This window comes from Tachypleus tridentatus, chromosome 4 (genome assembly GCF_004210375.1).
Source record: "Tachypleus tridentatus isolate NWPU-2018 chromosome 4, ASM421037v1, whole genome shotgun sequence".
Taxonomy (NCBI): Eukaryota; Metazoa; Arthropoda; class Merostomata; order Xiphosura; family Limulidae; genus Tachypleus; species Tachypleus tridentatus.
The window spans coordinates 14,111,283-14,136,634 of NC_134828.1; the positions used below are offsets into that span (position 1 = coordinate 14,111,283).

General features: G+C 35.3%; 1 protein-coding gene and 1 long non-coding RNA gene across 4 annotated transcripts; one reads left to right on the forward strand and one right to left on the reverse strand.

The window, feature by feature from the left end:
• Nucleotides 1-4,713: 4,713 nt before the first annotated feature.
• Nucleotides 4,714-8,995, reverse strand: LOC143248602 (intracellular coagulation inhibitor 1-like). Of its 2 annotated transcripts, none has more exons than XM_076497098.1 (2): nucleotides 8,840-8,995; nucleotides 4,714-6,392 (listed from the first exon to the last, which is right to left on the reverse strand). In XM_076497098.1, exons 1-2 carry the CDS (start codon nucleotides 8,857-8,859, stop codon nucleotides 5,201-5,203), a joined length of 1,212 nt encoding a protein of 403 aa, XP_076353213.1. In that variant the 5' UTR covers nucleotides 8,860-8,995; the 3' UTR covers nucleotides 4,714-5,200. The 2 variants fall into 2 exon arrangements, with proteins under 2 accessions (XP_076353213.1, XP_076353212.1); XM_076497097.1 differs by having other exon boundaries at nucleotides 8,828-8,943.
• Nucleotides 8,996-12,733: 3,738 nt separating this feature from the next.
• On the forward strand, nucleotides 12,734-17,644 carry LOC143248606 (uncharacterized). 2 transcript variants are annotated; one of them, XR_013027074.1, is made up of 3 exons: nucleotides 12,734-13,226; nucleotides 13,481-13,552; nucleotides 17,200-17,644. It is a non-coding gene; the product is annotated as an uncharacterized LOC143248606 (long non-coding RNA). The 2 variants fall into 2 exon arrangements; XR_013027073.1 differs by lacking the exon at nucleotides 12,734-13,226 and having other exon boundaries at nucleotides 13,237-13,552.
• The last annotated feature ends 7,708 nt before the right edge of the window (nucleotides 17,645-25,352 follow it).

The following is a 25,352-nucleotide window of genomic DNA, read 5'->3' on the forward strand; positions in this document are numbered from 1 at the left end:
CATTAAGGTACCCACAGTACCCTAACTTACCTTATCACGAAACAGTATTTAACTCCTACTATCCTCAAACTCACCTGAAAGTTATTACGAAGCCGAATTTCAGACTAAAATTTTTCCAGCTACTAAGATCGTTTACTGACTGCCTATTGTTAACATCTCTGGCCCGGCATGTTAAGGCGTGTGACTCGTAATCTGAGGGTCTCGAGTTCGCATCCCCCTCGCGCCAAACGCGCTCGCCCTTTCAGCCGTGGGAGCATAAGAAAGTGACGGTCAATTCCACTATTCTTTGGTAAAAGAGTAGCCCAAGAGTTGGTGGTGATGACTAGCTGCCTTCCCTCTAGTCTTACACTGCTAAATTAGGGACGGCTAGCGCAGATAGCCCTCGATTGTGTGAAATTCAAAACAAAACAAGCTGTTAACATCTCTACTTGTACACGGGTGGACACTGTAAAGCCTCCTATATTGGTGAAACCAAAAGTCACTTTAAAGTACCACCATGTTAAAACATGGGAGTATCTTTTAAAACTGGAAGGAATGTCACAAATTCTCCCAACTCAGCTATCCATCTACACTACCCAGAAACATGACATCCGATTTCTCTCTCCAACTATAAAAATCTAAACAGATAAACATGACACTGATTTCTAGTAAAATAAACATTATACATGAAAACTATCCTTCTGTTCTTAAATAACACATGGTCTTCACTATATTTAAACATGTTTTAATTTGACCTTTCGTTTGAACCAAATCGTCGCATTCTTGACTGTCTTTATATATTCAAATTGTATACTCTTGTATTTACAAATATTGTCTGTTTTGTAACTCTATATGTTACTAATCATGCGTTTACGAAGATTCCAAAACGTTTAATCAACGCCGCCTATTATCACGTTCGTGTTTTATTTTATCACTAAACTACTTACAGCGTGCAGTCTTTGAGAAGTACTCTATATACGTTTAAACATTTATATTTAAATATGTTTGTTGACTTTTAACATTAGGAGGAGTTGGTAATAATGTTTTTTGTTGTTTTTTATCCCGTAGAAGTTTAACTTTTCAAGAGTTTGTTTGTTTTAAAGTTAAGCAGAAAGTTACACAATGGGCTATGTGTGCTCTATCCACCACGGGTATCGAAACCCGATTTCTAGTGTTTTATATCCGTACACATACCGCTATGCTACAGGGGGGACTTTTCAAGAGATGACATTATTAAGGCTACAGTAGTTTTAGAAAAAAATAACCACAGGGTTATCCAGTGGCAGATTTAAGGTTGTGTGAGGCCAGGGGCCAATAATCTTTGTAAGCTATACATTCCGTATAATTTCACATAGAATAAAACTATCAATTGGCCTACATTAAGACCATGGGCCCTGCGGCTGACACCCCTCTAACCCCTACCTAAATGCGCCACTGGGTCCATCTCTTGGATTGAAAAATCCGTAAGACAAAACGTTGGGACAATAAGAAACTTCAGTGGTAACTGACTGTTTCTCTTTTTACTAAGTATGTTTACACTCTAGTCTTGATTTCACGAAATTTTCATAGCGTCTGTTCTATTTATTGTTAACTAAAAAAAACTGCAAAATGAGCAATTTGTGCTTGTCCGCAGCAGAGATCGGGCCCAGAATTTTAGCGTTCCAAACCTACAAGTTTTATCGTTGGATTGTGTGTGTGTTTTTTTTTCTTTTAGCAAAGCCACAGTGGGCTATCTGCTGAGTTCACCGAGGAGAATCGAACCCCTGATCTTAGCACTGTAAATCCGTAGACGTACCGCTGTACCAACGGTGGACTTATCGTTGAAGTACACAATACAGCAGACAGAAGAATATATCAGCTGATCTGTTCGAGATTTTAATCTTAATTTTTAACAATAACGCGTGGCAAGTACTTTCGTATATCAATTTCAGTCTAGCTCTGTCTTAACTTTATGAAAGGAATGACTTATCATAAAATCAGTACTATACAGTCTACTGAAGAAATTCCAATAATAATCTGAGAAACTATTAGAGTTTTTCTTTTGGACTTCTTGTGGTTTGTTTTGAATTTCTCGCAAAGTTACACGAGGGCTATCTGCGCTAGCCGTTCCTAATTTAGCAGTGTAAGACTAGAGGGAAGGCAGCTAGTAATCACCATCCACCGCCAATTCTTGGGCTACTCTTTTACTAACGAATAGTGGGATTGACCGTCACATTATAACGCCTCCTCAAGCATGTTTGGTGTGACGGGGATGTACAACCATCTTTGTTTTCTTCTATTCTGTAATGATCGAGTGTTACCAGGCGCCGACGCTTTCAAGAATTATGTGTGTGTGTGTTTTCTTATAGCAAAGTGACGTCGGGCTATCTGCTGAGCCAATCTAGGGGAATCAAACCCTTGATTTTAGTGTTGTAGGTCCTTAGACTTACCGCTGTACTAGCGGGGGACAATAACCACATAGAATGTCTGTGTTTCTAATTCTATCATTTCTGTTTGGTAACACTATAACCAACCTTTGTTTAATTAAATAAACACCATAGGTTAAAAGTTTACTGTCCTGAGTAAAACTGCTGTTTCCCACCATTCCAAATCTTCAAGTGTTAGTTAAATGTCACAAGCTTCTAAACGCAGTGATAAGGTGATAACAGAGGGCGCTGACATCTTAAATTGGTTTAGAACACACTTCAAAGTTATTTCTAACCCATTAGTCTTGTTCTAATTTCAGCTCTGGACACAGGACAGGTAGATTATTCGGCGACTGTCTTCTGAAAGTGGTTTTTCTCGGGAATCTCCCGTTTTTCCCCCCACAACAAATTCCTTGGCACTTTTGGACTTTTTAAATCCCATCCACTAGGTGGCTCTGGTGACTCACTGCTATCGCCTTATTTTTTCTCATCAACGTCATTTTTAGCCTTGGTCTTCTCTCAGTCTCCTGGACTTCTGGATATCTCTCAGATTTTCATATCGGCCAAATTAGCAGGTTCAACCTGACTCTGAAACTTCCTTTAACTCCATGAACGTAGCAAATTTCTTGTTTCGTGAGCGAGGTGTGGGGAATATCAATATTAATACCCCCCCCCCCGTTTAGAAAAGTCAGTCTTTCCTTTAAAAACTGAATTCTTGCCATGAGTATTAGTTTTTATTATGTTTCAAATCGTTTGTTTGTTTGTTGCATAGAAATATACAATGCATTATCCATGCTCTCTGTCTGTTTGGGTATCGAAACCCATTGTTTAGTGGTATAAGTTCTCAGTCTTACTGCTGAGCCACCAGAGGGCCCACAATTCACAAGCTCAAATCAGTAACGTAATTCATTATGGTACTCTTAATTACTTATTCCCCAGTGAACAGCGATAAGTTTACGGATCCGGGGTTGATTCTCTGTGGTGGACAAAGCAGATAGCCCACTTTGCTCTAAAGATAAACAAAGCTAATCACATTGTTGATATTTTCTCAACTTGCAGACTTTTCGTTTTAGTACATCAGCTATTGTAATGATAGGTCACAAAAGTTACAATATTTATCATAATATGATTAATTATTTCGATAACTTTCATACATCAGTATCTTAAAGACAGCTTTATGTCAGAGAAAGCCTCTAAACATGAGCCATCTGTTATTAGTTACCACAACTTTGATTGATATAACATCTTTTGTGTTTTGTTTCCTGCATCAAGTTTGTTGCATTTTATTTGGTTTTGGTTCCTGGAAATCCTTGCCAACTTCCGCTGTGTTTGGTATTACCAGAGAATCGAACACCCAAATCTCGAATGTGGTTAATCAAAACCATGTTACTTCCCTCTTCCCATGATTCTGGTCTACTGACTGTTAAAATAAAATAATTTTGTGGGTTGCATGAAGAAGTGTTTGCTTGGAATTTCGCGCAAAGCTACACGAGGGCTATCTGCGCTGGCCGTCCCTAATTTGGCAGTGTAAGACTAGAGGGAAGGCAGCTAGTCATCACCACCCACCGTCAACTCTTACCAACTAATAGTGGGATTGACTGAAACGTTATAACGCTGCTACGACTGGGAGGGTGAACGTGTTTGGTATGACGAGGATTCGAACTCGCGATTCCCAGATCGCTAGGTGAGCTCCCTGACCACCTGTCCCATTACAGGCTCGTTATGCATGAAGGAAAAATTAGATGTTATTCTGCTATTTATTTAACTGTGCAATCCAGTTAAGATTTTTCCCGAAACGTTAATTTTCTGGAATTACTTTAGACAAAATAGTATAAATTGACATTAAAAAAACACACACACACAAACAACAACACGTACGTCATCTTAAGTAAGCTCTGTGAAAGAAATAAGCTATTTGTAAAGATTGTAAGTTCAAATTTGTTAATAGGAATTTATTTTTTTTATCTAACTCTCAGTGGTTCAGCTGTAAGCTTGAGGACATTATCGCTAAAAATCGGTGTTTGGTACCCACGTAGGTCGTTACATAGCTTTGCGCTTAATTATAATAGCAACAAAAATAGTTCTGTTAATAAAATTTTCATTACAGATTTTAGGCCTACTGGTTTCTTATTTTTTGCCAGCTTTCAGCTTTTAAATTATAACTTTTAGATCGTTTGTTCGTTTTCTTATAGCAAAGCTACATTAGGCTATCTGCTGAGCCCACTGAGGTGAATCGAACCCCTGATTTTAGTGTTGTAAATCCGTAGATGGGACATAACTTCTAGAATAATATTATTTATTACATAAAGAAGAAAAAAAGAGAACAGGATTAATGATCGATATTATTTATTGATTTATTATAATTTCATAAAATATTTTTTAAAGAAAACAGCAAGATTTGTTATTACTGAAATTTAATAAGATACTTTTCTTAGTGAAAATGAGTTAATAAATAAACATTTATGTGAGAATAAAAATTACTTTTTTTTTAGAGAAATGATGTTTGAAAGTAGATTCACAAGCTTTTATGACAATTAAAACGCAAGAAAAAAACATTAAAAATATTTTTTGCAATGCAAGCAAAATAAGTGAAAGCTAAATAGCTATAAAAGTTTTCTGAAAATATCATACCAACCCGATTATAAGGCGATGTCTTTTTATTAATAATTTGGCTATAAAGTTCAAAGTCACATTATAAGTGCGTCCCACCACAGGCTCCCTTTCCCTTAGTCTGGTTTCTAATTATTGCACTGTAATAAGTAAAAGAAATAAAAACTAAATAGCAATATACATTTTCTGAAAAAACTTGTATAAGCTTAGGGTGAAGGCATGTTATTAACACGGCCCATAAACAGAACCAGGCCTGTTCGGCGGTCTCTGATGAAGAACAGGAACGGATGGTTTACTCTGACTATCGGAACTCCGCGAAAAACAGCACCAGAGACAGCTGCAGCTTCAGTTCCTTCTTCGTTTACTTCTAGAACAGCTTTATGGACTATATCCGAGAGGGTCAGTCCCCTATCCTCACCGATTCCTGAGTAATCTAACGAAAAAAATTCCCGAAGACCCATCGCTGATAGCGCCCTCTTGAGTTCATTGTCTTCATATTTCAAACTTAACTTGAATCGTGGGAGGAACAGATGAACAAGCGTGTCCTCCAGTTCCTTGGAAAGGCGGTTTAAAAATTCCGGATTTAGTCTTCTCTCTACCAGAGAAAGGTCGACATTATCTTCCGCAAGCACTAGTAACATGCTGGTTTTATTTCCGGTGTAAGGTATGTCCAACACATGGATCATAAGGTCAGAGTTGAACCCATACAAAAATTTAGCTTTCTGTGTCATCATTGGGACAATGACTTCCTGTCCGTTTAGGTTAACGAACGTGGCTGGAATCGTATTAATAGGATTGAATTTAAAGGCCCAGCTTTCTTTAAAGTAAATTACATTTAATATCACCATTATTGCCCCGCCTAACGAATTGCCAGAGAATAGTTCTGGAATCTTATTTCTCGTCTTTTGACTAACCCACTGATTGATATAATTGGTAGCTTCGTCCAGGTCATTAGCAAAGTCCAATTCCGTTAACTTCCCATCATAATACTGACCAAGTTTAATCCTATATGAATCTAAGATTTTCATTCCACTTTGCGGAAAAACACCGTTGGCTACATAAAGACTGTTGTCAGCCAGTAGGACAGCCAGTTCTTTAAATGTTTCATGCACATCTTTACCCACAAAGTCGGTTCCTTCGAATCCCAGTTTCTCTCCAATAACCTGGGACTGAGGTCCTCTAGCGCCCAGGTACAACATTCCAAAAAGAGAAGACAAGCTGAATGGGGAAAACAAAGTGTTGCCATCGCCTGCAATCTCAGAATACAATCGAAGACCAATCTGGTTCACAATCTTAGCGAGGTTAGTGAGACCAGCATCAATGTTACTCTTCGATACACCAACTTCTTCTGAACTTCGCACGAGAAGAAGCAGTGACACGACGAGTACACCCCAGTATCTACAGAAAAACAATTAATTAATTAAATAAAAATTCAATTGAATCGTTACTATTAGAGTACACCCCAGTATCTACAGAAAAACAATTAATTAATTAAATAAAAATTCAATTGAATCGTTACTATTAGAGTACACCCCAGTATCTACAGAAAAACAATTAATTAATTAAATAAAAATGCAATTGAATCGTTACTATTAGAGTACACCCCAGTATCTACAGAAAAACAATTAATTAATTAAATAAAAATTCAATTGAATCGTTACTATTAGAGTACACCCCAGTATCTACAGAAAAAAACAATTAATTAATTAAATAAAAATTCGATTGAATCGTTACTATTAGAGTACACCCCAGTATCTACAGAAAAACAATTAATTAATTAAATAAAAATTCAATTGAATCGTTACTATTAGAGTACACCCCAGTATCTACAGAAAAAACAATTAATTAATTAAATAAAAATTCGATTGAATCGTTACTATTAGAGTACACCCCAGTATCTACAGAAAACAATTAATTAATTAAATAAAAATTCAATTGAATCGTTACTATTAGAGTACACCCCAGTATCTACAGAAAAAAACAATAAATTAATTAAATAAAAATTCGATTGAATCGTTACTATTAGAGTACACCCCAGTATCTACAGAAAAACAATTAATTAATTAAATAAAAATTCAATTGAATCGTTACTATTAGAGTACACCCCAGTATCTACAGAAAAACAATTAATTAATTAAATAAAAATTCAATTGAATCGTTACTATTAGAGTACACCCCAGTATCTACAGAAAAAACAATTAATTAATTAAATAAAAATTCAATTGAATCGTTATTATTAGAGTACACCCCAGCATTTACGGAAAAAAACAATTAATTAATTAAATAAAAATTCAATTGAATCGTTACTATTAGAGTACATCCCAGTATCTACAGAAAAAACAATTAATTAATTAAATAAAAATTCAATTGAATCGTTACTATTAGAGTACACCCCAGTATCTACAGAAAAACAATTAATTAATTAATTAAATAATAAAAATTCAATTGAATCGTTACTATTAGACATTCGAAATTCTTGTATCTCAGGAAGACTGGTATGGGCATTAACACTTTTACCAAAATAAAGCAGAGGATAACGTTTCGACCTAAGGCTGGTAAAAGTGTTAATACCCATACCAGCTATCTTGAGATACATTTTTACTTCAAGTGGGTTTCTCGTAATCACGAATTTGAATTTCTTGTTACTTACCAAACCAACAAACAAGATTCTACGTTTAAAACCAATGTGATAAACAGCTACGTGTAAATAGAACATTGCATATGGATTTGAGAGCAGTATGTAGAACATAGCAGATATCTATTCCACATTTAAAACCAATGTGATAAACAGCTACGTGTAAATAGAACATTGCATATGGACTTTAGATTGTCAAACTTGTGATTTTCCATCACATTTAACTCTATTAGAGGAAGCAGAAGGAAAAAAGCTCTAAGACTGAATAACCAAGATTCGTATCACAGTTTTGTTTGTTTGTTTTTAATTTCGCGCAAAGCTACACGATGGCTATCTGCGCTAGCCGTCCTTAATTGAGCAGTGTAAGACTAGAGGGAAGGAAGCTAGTCATCACCACCCACCGCCAACTCTTGGGCTACTCTTTTACCAACGCCCCTACGGTTGAAAGGGCGAGCATGTTTGGTGCGACGGGGATTCGAACCCGTGACCCTTAGATTACGAGTCGAACGCCTTAACCCACCTGGCCATGCTGGGGCTCGTATCAGAATCAATAAAAGATTAAGTTAAGTAATCAAATAACTAACAGTTAATCTGAAACCCATAATAACCGACCAGATTTCCGAAAAATGTCTTAAAAGAATGAAAGTTATGTTTGAACCTTTAAGATGAGATATATTTTGAAAAGAGAATAGAAAATAAAACAAGAAGGAATCCCCAATAGCCGCGGAACATGAAATTCTTTTTAGCAGGATTAAAATAAATGAAATATATGAGACCTTTCTCTCCTTTTTATTAGCTATATTTTTGTGCGCCAGCAATACCAAGCTTGGGGCGCTCGTATACCCGATTTAGTTTTATCATTCATCAGAATCTCTACCAGTCAACCCTCAAACTGAGATTATTTCATGCATGGGCAAAGAAAACAGTCGAAATGGCTTAAAAACTCTAAATGTATCTCGACTCGTCAAGAAATGACAGAGCTTGAAAAAGAACAACAAAGCTTAGAGCTGTTCTGTGAGCCATTATGCCGCGGCTAAAAAATTATATATACATGAAATATACTCCAATGATGTTTTTTCTTTTTTTTACACACACATTCGTACTAGATAAATACACGAAAGCAAACTATATATAAAATATAAATATCTCTACTTATGGTTTTTGTTATTTAAATATGCTCGAAGTTCAAAAGCCTTACAGGAATACTTGCCTGATAGAACTTGGATTCATGCCTATATCGAGGTCAACGAATAAACGTTTCAATTTCTAACAGGTTATCATATAAATACCGTTAAACATTCTCTTACAACACACGCAATGAGTTAAATAGAAACGGAGTGAATTTCCTGTACGTATTTTGAAACTACTAAGAATTTCGAATGGGAAAATAGTTGTTTCCTTTTTAATACGAAGACATCAGAATAATTTTTTGTTTATCATTCGTTTCCTTTGGATGTAAAGGAGTTGGTTCATGAGATAATGCTAGACTGTCTCCTGTTTTAAGTTCCCTATTTCACATTAGTGTTGATAACACAGGATTGTGAATTTTAACTTCTCAACAGTTTTTTATACATTTCATAACTGATTTTCCGTAATTCGGCTACGCAAATTTCGAAAATAATATTATTTTTTCCCTATCACGTAAGAGAGTTTTAAAACAAATCTGAAAGAAAAAACTCTTATTTGTATTAAAATATTATTTAGTTTATTATAATGAAAAGTTTTTATTATTATGCTTGCTATTTTTGGGTTCTTCAACAGACGATAAGGGTCTCACGTCGCGATTGGTCTAGAGGAATCTATAGCTAGTGGTTGTCAACATTTTAAGCACAACAAAATGTGACCAAATTTCAATGTAAAAAAAGTATGAAGTTTTGTGAAAAATCTGTACGCAATGGAGAAAAATGGATATCATTTTCTGGTTCAGCGTACAGAAATTACTGTCGAACATGTAAACATATCAAGATAACAAAACCATCGCAGGCCTGTGTAATAAAAATGAAATAGAGAGCTCATATGTTTTGAGGCAATCAAACAATTATCAAAAAGAATAATTTTTGTTTGTCTTTTCATTCTGAGCTGTTTGTTTTTGTTGGTTTGTTTGCTTTGGAATTTCTTGCAAAGCTACACGAGGGCTATCTGCGCTAGCCGTCCCTAATTTAGCAGTGTAAGACCAGAGGGAAGGCAGCTAGTCATCACCACTCACCGCCAACTCTTGGGTTACTCTTTTACCAACGAATAGTGGGATTGACTGTCACATTATAACGCCCTCCACGGTTGAAAGGGCGAGCATGTTTGGTGCGACTGGTATTCCAACGCCTTAACCCACCTGGCCATGCCGGGCTCCATTCAAAGTTGAAACTTTCTTCCTGGTCTTGTGCTCTTATAAGATATTGTGCTTGTGGTGCCCCCACTTGTTTTCAATTGAAAATAAAATATTCATGTTAGCACTGAGATGAAAAATAAAGCACCAAATCAATTTAAAGGTTAATAGGTTGATATTAAAGCACATTTGCTCCCTGGTGGCTCAATGGTAAAACTAATGACTTATAACGTTAGAATTAGGGTTTCAATACCGATGATGGGTACATAATAGACAATTCATTTTGTGTATTTTTGTGTTTAGTAGAAAACAAACAAACAAACAGTTAAACTTCCATTCAAATACAGTTTTTTTAAATTTAATCAGATCATTTAAAAAGTTCTACAACGACTTATACACATCACTGGAATATTATATTCAAATATTGTATTAAATTTAGGTATTCTAACTGACTTCACAAGTTAAGAGCATCCGCTAGGCTGATATTGTAACTTATTTACTATACACTAGATGGTGCCAAAGTAGCAACAAAGTATCTTCTATACATATCGAATAAGAAGCCACAGTTGAAAGATTTATTATAAAATTTGAAATAATCATTATATCAGATTAAATTACATATTCCTTCTATTCATATTAAGAACTTTTGAAAACGTGATAGAACTTTTAGTATGTGAGCAAGTAAATCTTAAATTTATATTCCCGTACACAATCGAAGTTTCCGTATTTCTATGCACATATGTACAGAACTGAAGTTTTTATGATAAAGTATACTGGGTTCAAACTCGTATAGATCTAACAACGATTCCACTGTACAGTTTAACTTTCTATCGCAGTACTACCTCTAAGTTCCATCTTATCCAAGTAACCATCTCTGGAGAATGCTCAACACATAGTTTCACCTTGGTTTTCCAAGTTATCATCTTATGAGTAGGCTGAACATTTAGGCCCATCTTAGCTTCTCCAAATGGACAAAGGTTATCTGTAGTTGTCTCTAATTCCGAATAAATGTAGCAAAGAAATGACATTTAATGAACAATATCCATCGCCCACTCTTATGTTACACTTTACTGACTCAATAAATGGATTTAACTACTGCTCTTACGGTCTCACACTACAGAATGCAATTTTGCGGCAGAGGGATGCAAGCCATGAACCCTCAAATAAAGAGTACAGGCACTTTAACCACTGGGCTACACTCGCCCTAATACGATTTATAAATTGCATATGTGTAAAGATTATTTTACACGTTATTCTCGTCAAAGTGCTATGAGTAATATATCCTCTCCCCCAGTGTACTACATAATGTTTCTGTGACAAACTGCTATCTATAACATAATTACTGGGGTTCCCTACCCCAGAATATCACATACTTCTTGTACTCCAGATTACAATCTATAATATATTTATTGAAACCCCCTTCTCCATCTGTAACAAACTACTATCTATAACATAATTACTGGGGTTCTCTACCCCAGAATATCACATACTTCTTGTACTCCAGATTACTACCTACAATATATTTATTGGAACCCCCTTCTCCATCTGTAACAAACTGCTATCTCTATCATAATTACTGGGGATCCCTACCCCAGAATATCACATACTTCTTGTACTCCAGATTACAATCTATAATATATTTATTGAAACCCCCTTCTCCATCTGTAACAAACTACTATCTATAACATAATTACTGGGGTTCTCTACCCCAGAATATCACATACTTCTTGTACTCCAGATTACTACCTACAATATATTTATTGGAACCCCCTTCTCCATCTGTAACAAACTGCTATCTCTATCATAATTACTGGGGTTCCCTACCCCAGAATATCACATACTTCTTCTACTCTAGATTACTACCTACAATATATTTATTGGAACCCCCTTCTCCATCTGTAACAAACTGCTATCTATAATATAATTACTGGGGTTCCCTACCCCAGAATATCACATACTTCTTGTACTCCAGATTACTACCTACAATATATTTATTGGAATCCCCTTCTCCATCTGTGACAAACTGCTATCTATAACATAATTACTGGGGTTCCCTACCCCAGAATATCACATACTTCTTGTACTCCAGATTACTACCTACAATATATTTATTGGAACCCCCTTCTCCATCTGTAACAAACTGCTATCTATAACATAATTACTGGGGTTCCCTACCCCAGAATATCACATACTTCTTGTACTCCAGATTACTACCTACAATATATTTATTGGAACCCCCTTCTCCAGCTGTGACAATTGCTATCTATAACATACTTACTGGGATTTCCTCCCCAGAATATCGCAATAAATAGTGACATTGTTTTTGCATGAACAATTTAAAATGAAACTTGAACGTAGTGTGTTTCTGATTTTAGCTGTTCCAGACAACAGGTTTAATACTCAGATATTTAATACAATTTAAGAATAATGTTTTGTTTTTTTTTCGTTTTCGTTTGGATCTAATGTAATGTTCTTTCGATAGAAAATGGTTCGATTGATCACTCAGACGTCTGGATGTATATACAGAGTCGTTTTTTTACGAACTTTCTTTTCTAAACTCTTGTGTTCTAAAATAAGAAATCGACATTTTAGTACAAAGAATATATATATATTTTTTTTACTTTCAGAACCTAGGAAAGCTTTGTAACTACAGGTTCTTTCTCTCTTCGTAGTTGTAAGAACAAAACGTTGTCACAGTAGCTCAACTCAGTCAGAATTCTGATCCTTTCTAAACTTTCATTACGAAGAGAATTTTAATTTTGTCGACGAAGAAATTATCGCTATTTCAACTTTTAATTTACAAGGGAATAATCCGTTTCTCGACAAAAACCTATCACGCTGTCGCTCAGACTCAAAAAAAGAAAACCAGAAACAACAACATAAAACACGAAATGTTTCTTTCATCTGTCTGGGATTTTTTTTTCCTCTAGTTTTTAAAGACCTAAAAAAAAATCCAATTCTTATACGATTGTCCCCGACAACCGTCGGAGCTGAGAGGTGAAATATTTAATTAACACAGAAATGTAAAGTTATCTTGCAGTCTGATTCAGCTATTACCTTCCCCCCCCCATCGCAACTCCTCAGGAGTTGCTTGTCTCCTTTCTTGGAAGGTGTGAAACCATAATTTAATCAGCAGTTTGAAAGAATTAATTAAAAACACCTTCAGGGCTATTAGAGAATAAATCGTTATGCGACGTAAGAAAAGACAGTTTCAGATCTATTGGTTGTCGTCCAAAGACGGTTGGTTTGTATGATCTGCTCGAGGCCATGAAAGGTAGGGTTGCACGAGTCGTATTAATCAGAAGAACGCGTGGAACTTAGTCTGTTGTAATTTTTGTCACTTCACTGGCAGAACTAGAGTTTCTTCATTTCAAGTGGTGATTTTCAATTTTCTAATTTAAATTAAATATATATTTTCTATTAAAATGTCTCCCAAACTTTATAAGTGATTTTTTTTTTTCTGAAACGAACAAAAAATCAAATTAACTTTGCCTTAAATCATTAAAAACGTTCCGAATCCATTTCCAGCCCCCTAAACAAAACGTACAATTTCTGGAACTTTGTGAATGCTTGATATTGTTTGCCATTGCCAAAGAGAAGGTAAGTGACTTGTTAAAATACTTGTTTTATTGTAGTGACATTAGAAACACAGAATGTTTCGAAGACCACGTGTTATTATAAATGCTTCAGGTATTTCTGGTTAACATAAAATTTGAAGTGTTTTTTTTTTTCCTGTCTGATTTCTGATGGAAAAAGGCTTACTATATTCGTTAGTTGAATAACTGTGATGGTGTATTTCGATAGTTTCGTCAATTACTCATTACAATACGCATGAAATTGACAATTTCTTATTTCTACGGAAACTAAGAAAAGGTCAGATGAAATCGAATCGTTTTGTCTTTGTTTTGTTGAAATTGGAGATCAATCGATTCTTTATAAAACTTTTCGCAAAACGGGACATTAATTTAAATAAACTAGCTTTCACACACTTACGTTTATGCCGTGGTATTAACGAAACGGGACATTTACTCACATGAACTAGCTTTCACACACACTTTTTTTAAGTTGGGTTAGCAACGAAACGAGAGATAAATTGAAATAAGCTAACTTTCACACATTTAATTTCGGTGTTAGATTAGTAACGAAACGAGAGTCATGTTCAAATAATCTATCTTTCACACAGGTGTGTTAGTAACGAAACGGAACATTAACTTTTGGTTTTTGTTTGATATAATTTAATAAAGAAAAGATGGCTGGATATACACACATTTCTCGCGAAGATACTTCAATTGAAAAATTCGAGATCAGGTTAAGTAACTAGACGTAATTTAAAATAAAATTCATTAATTTCCACGTTATGTCCATTAACACGTATAATTCATTATAGAAAAGGAAAATCTAGAGGAACTAAGGTTTAATGTTTGGAAACTGAATCTAACAGTTTGATTTCTTTGACTCAATAGAATAATCTAATTTCGTGTTTTCTGACATCTTCAGATATATCGTATTATATACAAGGAAGACTACTGCTAAACATATGTAATAGTCGGTGGCGTATTTAGGTAGGGGATAGGGAGGGCTCAGTCCCATGGTCCATGATCTTAGTCGGGGGCGTATTGATAATTTTATTCTATGTAAAACTACATGGGACTTAGAGCCCACAAACATTTAGCTCTTGGGCTCACACAACCTTAAACTACCACTGATAGCAGTATTGTTTTTCACCTTCGAGTTATTCAAAAAAAAACAAACTACAAAGAAAGGAAAGACAAAAAGGACGAACCTGATATGTCTATTTGGAGAAATATTCTACCTAAATTACTGTACACAGTTCACTAAATTTAGTTCAACAAATATACGTAACTTAGCAAATTTGATTAGAATAAGTAATGTGTCCAACTTTAAAAAATTGGTCAAACTCGCATGATCTGACCAGCTGAAGATTCGTGTCCAACTCAAATAGTACGTTCAATTCAGCAAATGTGTTCTAGTCAATAAATAAGTCCAACTTGCAAAATAAGTTCAGGTTAAATATAAACACCTCAACAATTATGTTTAACTAAAGAAACACATTTGAACATTTCCTTGCACTACGGGACCCGGCGTGGCCAGGTGGTAAGGCCGCTGGACTCGTAATCTGAGGGTTTCGGATTTGAATCCTCGCCTCCCCTCCCAAATATGCTCGCATTTTGAGCCGTGGAGGCGTTATTAATGTGTCGACCAGCCCCACTAATCGTTGGTATAAGAGTAGCCCAACAGTTGGTGGTGGATCGTGATGACTAGCTGCCTTCCCTTTATTCTTACACTGCTAAATTAGGGACGGTTAGCGCAGATAGCCCTCGTGTAGCTTTGTGCGAAATCCAAAAACAATCAAAGGAAGCACGTATATAACAAAGACATTTTGTTTCGCCTATCAGATGTTCCTACTCTTTTCCAGATGGTCGTAGATTCGTGTATTTGGTTTTATATGTTTAAGAACGAAACGGCTTCACTTTGTTGGTTTTATTTTGCACCTAGAGAACAAATTAAACTCGGCGTTGTTTATTGAGACTGTTTAATTTTAGCCTAGCCAATCCTTATTACAATACTGTTTATCAAACGTTCACACACTAAAATAAAATTTAAGTAAATGTATATTTCAAACAATGCAAAAAAAAAAAAAATTGTATTCTGTGTACGGTTCCAAAAATATTATTTTTTTGACTAATAACACTAGTGATGATAACGGACACAATTTTAACCTAACAAAATTTAAGTGTCTCTATATCGTATTCCGAGGAACGAATTAATCAAATGAGTCGAAATAATCCTAAATATTTTTTTTAGGAAAATAGATACAAAATTTTTACATACAAACAAAATCGGCCTAAGTAGGTGTTACACGTTAAATACATTTATCAAACTATATTTAATTTGTCAGATCCAATCATTTTAGCATTCAACTAATTTGTTTTAAAACACGAATCAGAATAGAAGAATCGGTCATTTTCTTTTGTTTGTTTTGAAGTCACGTGGTGCAACAGTGTAACCAAAATTTGTTTCGTGTATACTGCGAAAATTCTGCATATGAAAACATCCACGCCTTAGTGTATTCTATGAACCAGCAGTTTTCAGTCTCAGAACTAAGTTACGAAAGCTATAAACAAATAACATTTCTCATCCGTAAGGCGCTCGTTCTTCGCTCGTCTTTACTAATATGAAATCTTTATGCAATAATATAAAATATTTTCAGATGATGTTTCTTGAAAGATCATATCTGAGATTTATTTCCGTGTTTCCAAGAACCTTAGAGTTTCTAGAATGAACTTTGTTTAACTGATAATAGGAGTAAACGGATTTCTTAGTACACACGGTCGAAATACGTGTCTTAATGAGAACACCAGTACAGGTGATCTTGCGTCTTAATGAGAACACCAGTACAGGTGATCTTGCGTCTTAATGAGAACACCAGTACAGGTGATCTTGCGTCTTAATGAGAACACCAGTACAGGTGATCTTGCGTCTTAATGAGAACACCAGTACAGGTGATCTTGCGACTTAATGAGAACACCAGTACAGGAGATCTTGCGTCTTAATGAGAACACCAGTACAGGAGATCTTGCGTCTTAATGAGAACACCAGTACAGGTGATCTTGCGACTTAATGAGAACACCAGTACAGGAGATCTTGCGTCTTAATGAGAACACCAGTACAGGAGATCTTGCGTCTTAATGAGAACACCAGTACAGGTGATCTTGCGTCTTAATGAGTACAGGTGATCTTGCGTCTTAATGAGAACACCAGTACAGGTGATCTTGCGTCTTAATGAGAACACCAGTACAGGTGATCTTGCGTCTTAATGAGAACACCAGTACAGGTGATCTTGCGTCTTAATGAGAACACCAGTACAGGTGATTTTGCGTCTTAATGAGAACAGCAGTACGAGCGATCTTATGACGTGTTTTAAATAAAATAAAAAAAATATCCTTTTCGAGGAACAAGGTGTTGGAAGCTGATCTTGGGCATTTTATGGGTAGTAGCTGATCTTATTGAATGGTATAGGAAAGTGTTAGAAGCTAGTGTTGTTTATTGGTGTATTATGAATTGATTTTTAGTTAGTGTTACAGAGGTGTTATAGTTATATTACAGTGTTATAATCTAGTCTTATTGGGTGATATAAGTAGGTGTTAGGAGTTGATCAGGTTGAGTGGTTTAGTTAATATCACTACTGGAGAGACTATAACAATGGAAGATTATATCACTAACAGTGTTCTAGTGAAGCAGGCTGACAGCGTGAAGTAACGAAACTGTGGTGTTTTTGCAGGAGCTGTGAGCAACGAAACTGTGGTGTTTTTGCAGGAGCTGTGAGCAACGAAACTGTGGTGTTTTTGCAGGAGCTGTGAGCAACGAAACTGTGGTGTTTTGTAGGAGCTGTGAGCAACGAAACTGTGGTGTTTTTGTAGGAGCTGTGAGCAACGAAACTGTGGTGTTTTTGCAGGAGCTGTGAGCAACGAAACTGTGGTGTTTTTGCAGGAGCTGTGAGCAACGAAACTGTGGTGTTTTTGCAGGAGCTGTGAGCAACGAAACTGTGGTGTTTTTGCAGGAGCTGTGAGCATCGAAACTGTGGTGTTTTTGTAGGAGCTGTGAGCAACGAAACTGTGGTGTTTTTGTAATGAGTGTTATGTGTTTAGTAATATAGAAGTTACCACCTGGTTTTAGTGTTTTTAGTTGTGTTGAAATATTCAGCAAAAGCTTTCGACAATATCTTTATAGTAAAAAATAGAAGTGAGATTTTTAAAAATATAATTCACAAGCTTTTAGCCAGAATTTCGGGAACTTCGCTACTTTGTCATTAATTACGGACGTGAATATTAATATTTGTCAAAATAAATCTTCAACATGAAATTTCCGATATAAAAACGTGGTCAAGGTTTCTCCAGTTAAGTTCTTGTTTTTATTTAAAACAAACCATGAGACATAAACTCTAACTATAAGTTTTGAAGATTTTCTGTACCTCTTTAAATATATAGTCGAATGCGCTTTCTAAGATATATATCTATCTATTAAGTCAATAACACATACATTACACTATACTTATATCCAGTTGCTTTACTTTATTATTATTGGGTGATAATTAATGCACATATTGAGTAAATTACGTTAAAACGCTCTTAGAACTTTATCATTTCGTTACAGTCAATGTTGTCACGATCTGGCGTATTCCGTCTGAAGACTGTTAATATTGTCAATAGTCCTGCAGTGTAGTTTTCATTGCAAAATGTTTTGTCGTGAAATTATCATATTCAAAGTGCACTACTGTTCCCGAATGGATTCCCCTAATCTATCTAATAGACTAGAAGAATGATTTTCCAGTGCCTGTTTCAAAAATCCGATAGCATAAAAAGTCGCAGGTACTATTTCCAGTGACTTATCTGGTATTTCTTCGTCTCATTTCCCAGTTGCATGGGATATGTGAATGGATATGTTGTGAAAGCAGTTTCTGTACGTGTGAGTTATGTCGCTTATAGAGGCGGAGATAATTTCTGATTATGTTGTACACTGTAGTCTGACAGCTTTTGTTTCTGACTTTTGTGTTCGTGGAATCTCACCTTTAAAATAAGCTTCACTTTCCGCGACACAATTGGGGTACGACTTGTTGAAGGTCTCGTTATTGGCAGTCCTGGCGCCCTAAATTGATATATTTTTTTTCCAGTGCCATTAAGTACAAGGGATAAACAGATATTTGTGTTCTGAATATTTTTGCTAAAAGAATTGTTATACACCTTTTCCCGTCGCGACAAAGTTTCGGCGGGGTCACACTACCTAAGTAGCGTCAAACAATTAAAACGTATATGATAGATTACGTTCCAGTGTGGTTTTCATATCTGTCGTGAGTGTCCCGTGACTTTCTGATTTGCATACTAAGTCGTTTTGATATAACACATTTTCTTTTTTTTTATGTGTGTGTGTGTATTTTGTTATAGCACTCGCATCTATCTACTTTGTCCAGCGCGAGAAATAGAACCCCCGATTTTAGCATTGTAAATCCGAAGACTCGCTTTTTTTTTATTATCACAAGGGTCAAATATTGCAACAAGAAATGTATTTTTATTTCTCTGATGAACAATTGTTTGTTTTGAATTTCGTACAAAGCGAACCCGCGACCCTCAGAATACGAGTCGCACGCCTTAACACGCTTGGCCATGCCGAGCCACCTGATGAACAAAGGCTAGCTTGTCCAGTAGTTAGCTAGGATCATATGGGATTTGATGAACTCTAGAGCAAAATATTGAAAAAAAGAGAAAGTTATATGACATTTAAAAATTCAAGAATGTTATTCTTGTTTATTTATTTAAACACGTCTCATTGTGTTATTAGTTATTTAGAATAAACATTATAAACAAGTAACCTTAAGAGTTCCATTGACGGTCGCGCCCTCTATTGTTAAACATTTAAAATGTATTTATCAATGTGTACAAACTGATTTACACTTTTAGACGCACGCGAATTGTGTTGTTCAAAACTTATAAACGCTGGAAATTTTAACAATAATTTAAAAAATCGATCGTATTAAAACGTATTAAATGTAAAATAAACGTGTGCTACAAAATATATGAATATTATAAGACTGTGTATAATTTTTTTTTTCTTTTGGTCCAATATTCAAAGTATTAAATCTGGTGCAAAGCCCAACGCAGCACATCATCCAGTCAAGACCATCTCAACTTTCAAGCACGCTTATGGTAGCATTATGTTATATGGATTTTTCTCATCAGGAAGGACTGGAAAACTTGTTAGGACTGAGGGGAAGACGGATGGTACAAAGTACAGGTGAATGCTAGAAGTAAATCTGCTCGAGTCTGCCAACAATGTAGAACTGGGTTGAAAATTCGCATTTCGATAGGACGTTGACCTGAGGCACAATGTTAAATCATACTAGAGTGGTTTCAAAAGAAGTTAAATGTTCTGGAGTGGTCCAGTCAAAGTCCTGGCTTGAAACCAATAGAAAATTTATGGCGAGACTTGAAGACTGCAGTACACGAACTATTCTAAAAGAACTTGTCAGATTTGGAACAATTTTACTGGACAGAATGGACAAAGAAATGACACCATCCCACTGTGCGAAGGTGGTAGACATTTACAAAAAACACACAAACAAAAAAACTTAAAGCAGTAATAGCTACTAAAGGGGCTTGCATCACCTACTGATTTAGGGGGCTGAATATATAATATTTATATATTATCTTTGTATTATACCTCCTTCGCACATTACAGAGTTAAGTTTGATCATTAGTTTTCAACAAATACATCATTAAAACTGTTTAACATTATTTGTATTTAATCAGAATGAGATATTAGTACAGGGTGAATACTTTTACACAACTGTACTGACATACAGAAATGGATCCTTCTGTAACAAACATACGCCATCTATTGCACAATTGTGTTAATAATCTGATCAGCTAATAAAATAATCAGAAATTCCCTTTATAATATTTATTCTAAGTCTTAGATATTGATAGATCATTCAGAATTTTGATTAATAGTTAATCAAACACTAATATGTAAACGACAAAACTTGTGTATGTTGACATTAAGTCCCACCTCGCGATTGATTTCGAGATGTGGTTTGGAGCTAATGAATTTTGGGCAACTTCAAATTTATGTTTATTTTTTGGATCGGACGGATCTCTTTCGTCAGCATAGCTTTCAATTACGAATGATGACGTTACTCCAAGTAGAAATAGAATGGGCCCGACATGGCCAGGTGGTTAGAGCGCTCAACTCGTAATCCTACGAGGGTTGCAGGTTCGAATCCCTGTCACACCAAACATGCTCGCCCTTTCAGCTGTAGGGGCGTTGTAATGTGACGATCAATGCTACTATTCGTTGGTAAAAAGAGTAGCCAAAGACTAGCTGCCTTCCCTCTAGTCTTACACTGCTAAATTAGGGACGGCTAGCACAGATAGCCTTTCTTATGGCTTTGCCCGAAATTCAAAAACAAAGAAACCAGACGAAGCTCCAAAGCCTGTTCCTCTCTTTGTAGTTTATTTGTTGGTTGAATTTCGAGCAAAACGACTCGATGGATATCTGTGTTAGTAGTTCTTAATTTAGAAGTGACGGACTGGAGGGAAGACAACTGGTGGACAAATCTAATAGAACAGTGAGACTGGTCCTATCATTATAACACTCTCGTGGCTAAGAGGGCGAGCATGTTCGGTGATGTTATTCGAGTTCTCGACCAGCAGATTGCGAGTATAGAGCTGTAATCACTAGACCTTGCAAAACCTGTTTTCCTAAGAACTGCGCTGTGTGACCTTTCTTTTGCTTTCACAAGGAACACTGGAGATTTGAGTCCCTTTAAAATGTCGAATTATTTGATTCTGCATCTTCTAACAGCTTGACTATAGGAACATTCTAGTTTGCATAAAGTTGTGATATGTTACTTCACCGATAATTTCAACCATGGTACTATTACACTGCACTGAATGGTTGGGAATTCGTTGTGAACTACATATATGTAGATACTACTAAGCGAATGAACAGCGGTGTCATGTCTCGCACAAGCCAGCACCACGCTAGTGCATTCAATATATGGAAATGACACTTGACAAGTGTCATTAACCTTTCGCGAGGCACCTAATAAGTTACAAATGAATTAAACATTCGAATATTGCAATCATGACAAAAGAAACCCTAAAGAAAACCACACAATGCATTTTCTTTCCAAGACGATATTTATATTTATTGGCGTTAGGACATTCAAACAATATAAACTGCCAGTGAACAATTGTAAGGACATCTGTGCTGATTAAAACAATTAATCATATCACAATCGGATATAAACGTTGCGTAAATTAATATTATTCTTAAAACATTCTAGTTTATTCTAAAATAACACCCAAAGAAGATCATTTTGAATAGAAAAGAGAATTTTTTTCTCACTTAACTTTTGGTCGAACGACCAAATTTTTTTCAAACAAATGTTTACATGTTTGCAATGATATTTCTATAAAAGGTAATGGAGATTGACGTCACCACGAAACATCCAATCAGCATTACTTCTTGTCTGTTATTGGTGGGTCTCACCTCCCATTTATGTCTCGGCGTAAGTTTAACTCAGTAAACTGACTGATGTTTATATTAGTTGTATTTCTTGTAATATTATTCAAAACTGTACATCATATACAGTTTAATTATACTTCTGAACACCCAAAATAGGTGACAGTCTGAGCAATCTTGTCGGTACTTGTTTAACAAGTTAAAATTATTAAGACTAGTTTTTGAACATGTGACTAAATTAAATTATAAAACATGTTAAGAAAATAGACTGAAGTAACTGAAATTACCCGTAATGTCTTATTTCTAAAAGAACAAACAAATAAACTTCAATCGCATAGACAGGTAAGTAAAACAAAAACGTAATTAGTAATAACAATTTGTAATAATATGACAAGTACCTAATTATTATATAGTATTTCACATTTAGAAGCTGATTGTGTCTTTTGTCCTTCCTATATACAACAAACACTAATACTGGTGTCTGTGTACAACAACAGTATGTTGCCAAAGTTAGACACGATTAAATAAGACTTCATATGACTAACTTTGGGGGGGGGAGGTATAAAAAGGAAATAACAAACAATACAGTACCACAAGATTTGAAAATAGGTAGATAGGGGTATAAAATTAAACTGTGCATATTTCAGTATATGTATTCTATTTACGAATGAGCACATATGGGCTTTTATAGCTCGGAACATATATGATAAAATGTATACATCTAAATACACCACTCAACCAATATCTTTTTATCTCACTATATACATATTATGTATTTTCTGCCTATAATTATATGTTAGAAGATACGTCCGAGAGTTGTTTCACATATATATATATATATATATATAAAACTTCCATGTGTATACTCTGGACCCCAGGTGATCATTTCTTGCATACTTTACGTGGGCTAGGTGCAGACTTTGGACAATATGATAGTACCGAAAACGGCTAAGATCAGCTACAAGTATTTACATGATTAATGCATTTTCTTCACATTTCTAAGACCACTACCGCTAGGGGAAGATAGGCACATCTCCCAGACACACTGACTATGTCAAGCGCATCATGCCAAAGACTATGTATGACAATTAAAAAGATATTGCTTTGATCACCTGCTGGGGACGAGGCTACAGATAATTTACTGTTCTCTACCAACGTACGCTTTGGCGTTAAGAGTCAAAAATATCTGACTATAAAAAATAAGAAGGCTGAACAGCCATGTTTAATTGGCTGTCAGTTTGTCATGTGACTTACGCGCTTCACAGTTTTGGTAAATCTGCAGTAAGGTCAGATTCTCATTCAAAATAAATGATTGGAACATTTTTGCACTCGCCACTCATTACGAGTTCAGCCTTACTATAAAGTATAAAAGGTATTGTATGATGATAAAACATCGCCTCGCGAAGAACTATCTCGAGCTATTTACCTTTAACTTCATCCTTTTCATCAGCAACATCTTCGTCATTGTGATTTTGTTGCTCTTTTTCTTCTATTGATGAAAATTTTAGTTAAAAATAACGGGTTATTAGCGGTCGTTTGATAAACTACAAGTTTAGAAGAAATAGGCCTACGGGCAGAGTTCTTTATTGTTGTAGATGGTGTGACACAGTATCATTCTGTTTCGACATTTAGCTTTCGCACTAGATGTCGCTTTACGTTATTGCAACGACAGAGATTGCATTTTTAACACTACGCTAAAATAATACACCATCTTATTGCTACATTTTTTACAAAATAGATGCAAAGTATGGTATACAAACTTTTGACATGGCCTTGCGACGATAAATTGAGCGATAAACCTGCACATTGTGTATTTTAAAATGGTGGTTTTTATTTGTTTAACAGCAAAGCTGCGTAATGCGACACCTGATCATAAATCGAACTTTCAGTTTCAGTGTTATAAACTTTTGAACTTACTTCTAAGACACCGGGGCTTTAGAATTCTTTCTTACTAACTCAGTCCTGTTCAATTTACGATAACACGTAGAACCTATAAGGAGGTTTTAACATATTAAAGAAAAAAACGCGAACTTTTGAATATTTATTTCAATTAAGGTCGTTTTAAGCCTTAAAGCAGGACAGGAGTTAGTTAATAAAAAAAGCTTTTTTTTACAATGACTTTTTTTATTCTTTTTCGGCAATCACTTTTGTTGGATTCATATATTACACGTTCAGTATCTATTCACAAACATGGTTTAAAACTGGTTGAGTAAATTTAATTACCAGGTCTCACCAAAATTAAATATTTTACACCAAAACATTCGTACAACATTGTTTCAAGTGAAGTACTTTGTCATAGGTTTTCACGGTTCATTGAGATTGTGACTTCTTGCCTACGTCTTAATGACAAATTTAATATTTATATAGAAGCCGCTTGTATCACAGTTACGTTCTGTACTGTTAAAAAGTAAATGTTAATACGTAATTTTATGCAGTTCTGGCGTATTGATGGCACTACGTCGTCATTAAGTTGTAGAAAAGAAAACGTACGACACGTCGAGATCGTAATAACTTTGCTTGCTAGATGCATCGTAAAATTGTGGTCACCGATCACACATTCTTGAATTACGCGTGAGAAGCGACTGTAGTTTGAGAGTGCCTTTACCGCTAGTATAAAACGAAATTACGATTGCCAAGGACTAAACCTGCTGAAATAAAGAACATAAATCTGACCGTGATAATCAGTGTGGATTTTATGCAGATACCTGACTTACAGTATCAAATATTTCGACAAACCTTTCTGAGGTTGAGAAATGAGTGAGTTAGTTTGAGTTTTGAGTTGTTTTAGTATCTTCCATTCAGTTTCTGTTACATTCTTAGGAAACTGGAAGTAACTAAAACAAATCAGTTTGAGTTGTTTTAGTCACTACCAAACTAACTCATTTCTCAACCTGACAAACCTAGTAGGACAATTATAGAGACAAACCTTTATTTATTTATTCTTTGATTGTGTTGAATTGTCTATTTCTTGTACGATATCATTTTAAATGTAAACTACTGCAAAAATTGGGCATTTGCTAAGTTTGTATAAAGCACGCGTCTATTCGCCAAGTTCCTTACAAATTCACGTCATTTATATTATAAAGACAGATTCAGAGGATGTTAGAAAGTGACGGTGAATCGAAATCACAGTCTGATAAAGGTTCCATCTCTGATTTTCTTGTTTTGTTTAATACCAATTTATGCAAATGGAATTAACCCTAACAAATAATTGTTGCTGGTTTTATTGCTGTTGTCCTTGTGACAATAAAGCCCTGGCACGACACGAAATAAGCCTAATCAACGGCTAGTTTTAAAGTAGCATTGAAACAGCTTTAATTTTGAAATAAAAGTACCTGAGGCGCAAGTAATTAATCAT

Coding starts and splice junctions, on each gene's coding strand:
- LOC143248602 (XM_076497097.1), bottom strand. CDS start 8,859: ATGAATCCAAGTTCTATCAGGCAAGTATTCCT. Junction 6,393..8,827: donor TCTATCAGGCAAGTATTCCT/GTAAGGCTTTTG, acceptor GTTTTTCTGTAG/ATACTGGGGTGTACTCGTCG.